This window comes from Oncorhynchus clarkii, chromosome 27 (assembly GCF_045791955.1).
Source record: "Oncorhynchus clarkii lewisi isolate Uvic-CL-2024 chromosome 27, UVic_Ocla_1.0, whole genome shotgun sequence".
Classification (NCBI taxonomy): Eukaryota; Metazoa; Chordata; class Actinopteri; order Salmoniformes; family Salmonidae; genus Oncorhynchus; species Oncorhynchus clarkii.
In genome coordinates this window covers 3,502,263-3,508,561 of record NC_092173.1, presented here as the reverse complement: position 1 = coordinate 3,508,561, position 6,299 = coordinate 3,502,263, and the positions used below count along the sequence as shown (strand labels likewise).

Below are 6,299 nucleotides of genomic sequence, written 5' to 3'. Positions count from 1 at the left end.
CCAGCATTTGATCCAACACAGATTTGAGACCAGCTCACAGGGATAGGCCAAAGGCAAATTTCCTTTGACGTTTGCAGAAATCCCTTTCTACTGTAAACTTTGTGGATGTCGGCTCAAGGCAACTGCAGTGCACAGGTATTTTTTTCTGCGTTTATCTGAATCCCAACCTTTGACCTGTCATCAGATGCGTCAGTGGTGCTGATGGGAGCTGTAGTCAGAGCTTTGGAGGCAGTCCTGTACAGACTTAGTGGAGAGAGCTGGCAGCAGCATGACATGACCGCAGCACACTGCCACACAGACACCAGGGAGTGTGAACTGCACACAGGCTACACACAGGTAAATGGCTATCACATCCAAAGGTTATATATATATACACTCGGTCGCCAGTTTATTAGGTACACCACCCAGTTCATGTAGCCATGGCTTCCTATATAAAGTAGGTAGGCAGGCATTCAGACATTCAGTTACTGTTCGATTGAACGTTAGAATGGTCAAAACGAGTGACCTAAGCAACTTTGAGTGTGGTATGATCGTCGGTGCCAGGTGCGCCGGTCCCAGTATCTCAGAAACGGCCGGCCTCCTGGGTTTTTCACTCATGAGTGTCTAGGGTTTACAGAGAATGGTGCGACAAACAAAAAAATTCAGTCAGCGTCAGTCCTGTGGGCTAAAACAGTTTGTTGATGAGAGGTCGAAGGAGAATGGCAGGAATCGTGCAAGCTATTAGGCGAGGCAACAAACAGGCAAACAACGGTACAACAGTGGTGTGAAGAACGGCATCTCGGAATGCATAACTCGTGGGTCCTTGTCACGGATGGGTTATTGCAGCAGAAGACCACACCGGGTTCCACTCCTATCAGCTAAAAACAAGAAGAAGCGTCTCCAGTGGGCACACGATCACCAACACTGGACAATTGAGGAGTGGAAAAACATTGCCTGGTCTGACAAATCCCGGTTCCTGTTGCATCATGCTGACGGCGGAGTCAGGATTTGGCGTAAGTAGCATGAGTCCATGGCCCCTTCCTGCCTGGTGTCAACGGCGGTGGTGTAATGTTGCGGGCACACGTAAGGTCCCTTGACACCAGTTGAGCAATGTTTACATGCCCAAAGAATTCAGGGTGTTCTGGAGGAAAAGGGGGTCTGACCCAGTACTAATTGGGGGTACCTAATAAACTGGCCACTGAGTGTAGCTTGTAAGGCTTAGTATCAGACAAGCACCCCATTGTAATGTAATAATGACAAATGCCATTTAGCAGACACTTTTATCCAAAGCGTGGATGCGTTTTTAGCGTATGGGTGGTTCAGGGAATCGAACCACGTATCCTGTCAATGCAGGCGCCATGCTTTACCACCTGAGCTACAGAGGACCACCACCATTCACCAGCATACCTGTATTTACATTCAAAGGTTGTCTTTGACAATCTAAAGGAATATGGGATATGGATATTGTGAATACTAGACCTAGATTATTTCTAACTCTTCGACTAATAACTCATCATATTATTTCGGTTTTTAGTTTTCCTCAGCCAACATGACCAAACCTGCATCAGGCCATGAGACAGGACCACCACCTCATGATCTAGGTAGGATATAGACACGGTTCAAATCGTTCCCCTCATGTACACCTGTCGTCTTATTCACCAGCTGTGAGTATATTTCCACACAACTTCCTACATGAATGATTAGAAGAGCCAGGCATATTGCGAGAATATGTTACCTCAGTCCACTGTAAATTCAGTAGATAGTGTTAAGTTATGAAGTGAGGAGACAAGGGCACCATAGTCGGGTCACATCTAGGAACAGTGGTTTTGTTTATTCAACCTGAATGACTTTAATGCTTTTCAACACAGTATTTTTTTAAACTCGGTCAACTTGCAGTGATGAAGTGGGACGTGCGACTACTCCCACACATACAGGACTTTGCAGTGTTGTGTATTAACTTCCAACTTATCTTCTGCTCTTCTGTACTAGTACACCTACAGAGCACAGCCCCCTGTCTGAGTGAGCAGGACCTGTCCAAACTAGTGGCCATTACTCCTCTGTCCAGGACCCTGCAGGAGATACAGGAGTCCCTCCAGAACCTATCTGGTGTAGACAGAGGTTAGGGACAGCTTGAACCTCTCTAATGCTCCATGTTTCTCTTCTCCCGAGAGAAGAGATAATCCTCTGTAACTGTTGATTGAAATGTTGGAGATAACAACTGGGACTCGAGACGGATTAGAGTCCAAGGCAATATTGACTAGAGTGCCCATCATGGGCTATGGTCAATTGTACTGTAGATCAATAAATGCTGCATGTTGCTTTTATTCACAGTATACAGTACAAGTCAAAGGTTTGAACACACCTACTCATTCAAGAGTTTTTCTTTATTTTTTTTATATTTTCTATATTGTAGAATATCAGTGAAAACATCAAAACAATGAAGTAACACATATGGAATCATGTAGTAACCAAAAAAGTGTTAAACAAATCAAGATTCTTCATAGTAGCCACCTTTTGCCTTGATGACAGCTTTGCACACTCTCTCAACCAGCTTCATGAGGTAGTCACCTGGAATGCATATCAATTAACAGGTATGCCTTGTTAAAAGTTAATTTGTGAATGTCTTTGGTCCAATTTGGTCCAATCAGTTGTGTTGTGACAAGGTAGGGTTGGTATACAGAACATAGCCTTATTTGGTAAAAGACCAAGTCCATATTATGGCATGAACAGCTCAAATAAGCAAAGAGAAATGACAGTCCATCACTTTAAGACATGAAGGTCAGTCAATCTGGAAAACTTAAAGAACTTTGAAAGTTTCTTCAAGTGCAGTTGCAAAAGCCATCAAGCGCTATGATGAAACTGACTCTCATGAGGTCTGCCACAGGAAAGGAAGACCCAGAGTTACCTCTGCTGCAGGATAAGGATAAGTTCATTAGAGTTACCAGCCTCGGAAATTGCAGCCCAAATAAATGCTTCACAGAGCACAAGTTTTTTTTTTTTTTTTTTTTTTTATTTTTATTTTTTTATTTTTTTTTTACCTTTATTTAACCAGGCAAGTCAGTTAAGAACAAATTCTTATTTTCAATGACGGCCTGGGAACAGTGGGTTAACTGCCTGTTCAGGGGCAGAACGACAGATTTGTACCTTGTCAGCTCGGGGGTTTGAACTCGCAACCTTCCGGTTACTAGTCCAACGCTCTAACCACTAGGCTACCCTGCCGCCCCAAGTAACAGACACATCTCAACATGAACTGTTCAGAGGAGACTGTGTGAATCAGGCTTTCGTCGTTGAATTGCTGCAAAGAAGCCACTACTAATGGACAACAATAATAAGAAGAGACTTGCTTGGGCCAAAAAACACGAGCAATTGATATTAGAGAGGTGGAAATCTATCCTTTGGTCTGATGAGTCAAAATTGTCAAAATTGTGATTTATGGTTTCAACCGCAGTGTCAACTGGTACTGTATATCTGCTTAGCTGACTAGTACAGTACACTAATAATGTCCTCTGACGTTACAGTTTGTATTCCAGCCAGGAATGACAAGACCACAGAGGACCCAGCAGTGCACCTGATTCCCGTTGCCCTGGACAACCTCTCCCCACAGCACTTTGCCATCTTCCTGTTCGGCTGTCATGTTGTGAAACTGCTTTGCAACACCCAAATCTTCCCCCCTGTCTTGCTGCTTCTGTCCAAAACGGTTCCTGTCTCAGCTTACGAGGGCCTGGTGTCACACTGCAGTGGGGACTTTTATTTTGACACAACCAACCAGATTCTGTATCTCTGTGAGGCAAAGCTTGAGAGTGTGGGACAGTTTATTGCCACTCTCCTACAGTCTATGGCCTATATTGCTTCAGGTAAATAGATAATAATGTTGTGAAGTATGGTCACATTTTAAGCAGTATGAATTTTGTTATGTTACTTCGGATTTTTGTTGTACTATTTTGTTGTTGATGTGCTCCCACAGTAGGTTCATCATGTCCGATTTACTTCCTGTATTAGGTTCCAAGCCTGAAAGCTTCATGCAAGTCCTCCATCATGCCATCTCTGCTTTGAGCCTTCAGTTGTTCAACGCCTCTTTCAGATATGATGCAAACAAGGTAAGAGGCCGTGGAAGTTTCTGGAACCCATTGATTCACAGGTAAATACACTGTACTGTTGAGTGCAGCAAGCAGACTTGTGTCTTACTTTTACAGGCAAAGAGGGACACCTCACTGACCTCAGACCAGTCTCCTGGGAAGTTAGTAGAGGACTTTCTCAATGTCCGTGTCCCCACTGATAGCCAGTTCACAAGGCACCTCTTGTCAGACAGGTTTGTGTTGCACTTTTGACAATGACTTTCATGAAAACATTTACAAAATGTTTACAATCCTTTACCATTTTATTTTAGACTCCAACGATATAAGTATTTCAATGTGGAGCAAATCATGCGGGATCTTAAACAGTTTCCAGCAGAGGACACTGAAAAGGGTAACCTGTTTTGATCATATTTAGGTCTATATCATATGCATGTACTGTGAAAACAGTAAGAATGTGTTGATCTGTATTGAACTATATTGAAATATGTATTACAAAAATATATTTAGGCACGTATTGTATATTGTCCTCAATCTATTTTTCAGGACCTCCACAACAATGTTTAAGAACACCCGTCCAAGTAAGTTTTGCTGACCGTTCCACCATATTTTCCTGCAGTGAATTTCCACATTGAGCCATTGTACTGTACATATTGCTTAATTTACTTCACAATCCCCTCAGGAGGATTATTGAGTTGATGGTTGTTTGACCCTTCTCTCTGTTGAAGGCTCACTGTTTGGAGAAGGAGATGGACCATCTGAATGAGGTTTTCCTGCAGCTCAGCGTTCAACTCCAGAAGAGAACCCAGGTGAAGACGTGGCTGAAGCAGAGACAGCAGAGCTTTGACCAAATGTTTCTGGTTTGCATCACAGGCCTTGAGTTAATTGAACATTTGAAATTCTAATGCTGTGGTGACTCTCTCTCTCTCTCTCTCTCTATCTCTCCCTCTGTCCCTTCCAGGGCGCAACAGCCGAGAAGGCCCTGAGTCGTAATGGAACAATGATGTTAGAGCTGAAGAGACGGTATGTATCCCAGAGGCTCGACGAGCTGCAAATCATATTAAATGGGATGAGCCGGCGCCAGCTAGACGGCCACAGTCCAGAGGAAGAGGAGCAGACCCGAGATCACCCACACCCAGAGCCAGACAACTATAGATCAGACGGTCAGGAGGAACACGATCATTCTCCAGACCAGGAGGACCTAGACAGCAGGGTACCAAAGAACCATAAACTAGAAAATAACCAGAGCCCGTACAATCAGGAAGTAGAAAGCCAGGGACCAAGCAGTCAGATGACAAGCATGGGTAAAACAGGCTTCGGAGAACTAGATGTATGGGAATAAGCCAGTTAGAAGCATGTGAAAATGGGATACTACTGAAGTGTGTGGTTTTGGTGTGATTTGTCTCATGATTTTGTAGATTACGTGTACAGTTTAGTGTATGGTGTGAATAATAGATGTATAATAGGTTCAGCACATGTGATTTAATCAAACTGATCATTTTCTTTGGAGTGATATTTATTAAAGATATGAATTATGCTTGTGCATCGCTTTTATCACAATGTCACCAGGTAGAAACACTTTCCAGGTCATCACGCTCCATGTCTTTCAGGCTTCAGCCACCATTGTCAAATCAAAACATCACCGTTTCATTGGATGACCACTCAGCTCTGGTGCCTGCTTCTCTTTGTTTCAACCCAACATCTTTGTACGAAGTGACCCAGAACCTTTCGGGAGTATTTATGAATATTGTATGACACAATATTCTTTCTTCCGTTTGTGGTCATTTCTCTCTCTCTCTCCGAGCAGCGATAAATGTATCATCATCACTCCAACCCCTGGACTCGTTCCGAGCTGAGTAATCTAGACAATATAAGAGCTGCATGATAGTTCATCCACAGGGCACTCTGCTAATAGAAAGGGAGTATTCCTACAGGGGGTTGGGTTTAGACTGTGAGCAGATTGAGGAGGTCAGCTGGACCAATCGTCAAAGGCTGTCAGTATCAGTTCCCACGACTTGGTGCCAAGTCCCGGGTTTAAAGTGTGGTGATTCCCCATAGAAAGTGCCATTGCCTGACAGCCCCTATCGCGGAGATTAGAAACAATGTCTCACTGAATATCACATCTCACACCACCTGCTATCTGACTACTTGTCATACCTCTCTCAGCTGGCACTGGCACTGTGCTCTTAGAAAAAGGGTTGCCAAAGGGTTCTTTGTGGAGGGGTAAGCCGAAGAAGGCTTTATGGT

General features: G+C 43.7%; 1 protein-coding gene across 1 annotated transcript; it reads left to right on the top strand.

The window, feature by feature from the left end:
* Positions 1-194: 194 nt before the first annotated feature.
* LOC139386237 (uncharacterized) lies at positions 195-5,403 on the top strand. The gene is made up of 10 exons (XM_071131725.1): positions 195-336; positions 1,514-1,580; positions 1,969-2,097; positions 3,498-3,833; positions 3,979-4,076; positions 4,173-4,288; positions 4,367-4,446; positions 4,599-4,633; positions 4,781-4,861; positions 5,014-5,403. Exons 1-10 carry the CDS (start codon positions 202-204, stop codon positions 5,392-5,394), a joined length of 1,458 nt encoding a protein of 485 aa, XP_070987826.1. The 5' UTR covers positions 195-201; the 3' UTR covers positions 5,395-5,403.
* The last annotated feature ends 896 nt before the right edge of the window (positions 5,404-6,299 follow it).

Excerpts from the sequence above, each read along its gene's own strand:
- LOC139386237 (XM_071131725.1), top strand. The coding sequence starts at position 202 with ATGGGAGCTGTAGTCAGAGCTTTGGAGGCAGTCCTGTACAGACTTAGT. Across the intron at positions 1,581-1,968 it reads ACCACCACCTCATGATCTAG|TACACCTACAGAGCACAGCC; the intron begins GTAGGATATAGA and ends CTTCTGTACTAG. Across the intron at positions 4,447-4,598 it reads AGCAGAGGACACTGAAAAGG|GACCTCCACAACAATGTTTA; the intron begins GTAACCTGTTTT and ends TCTATTTTTCAG.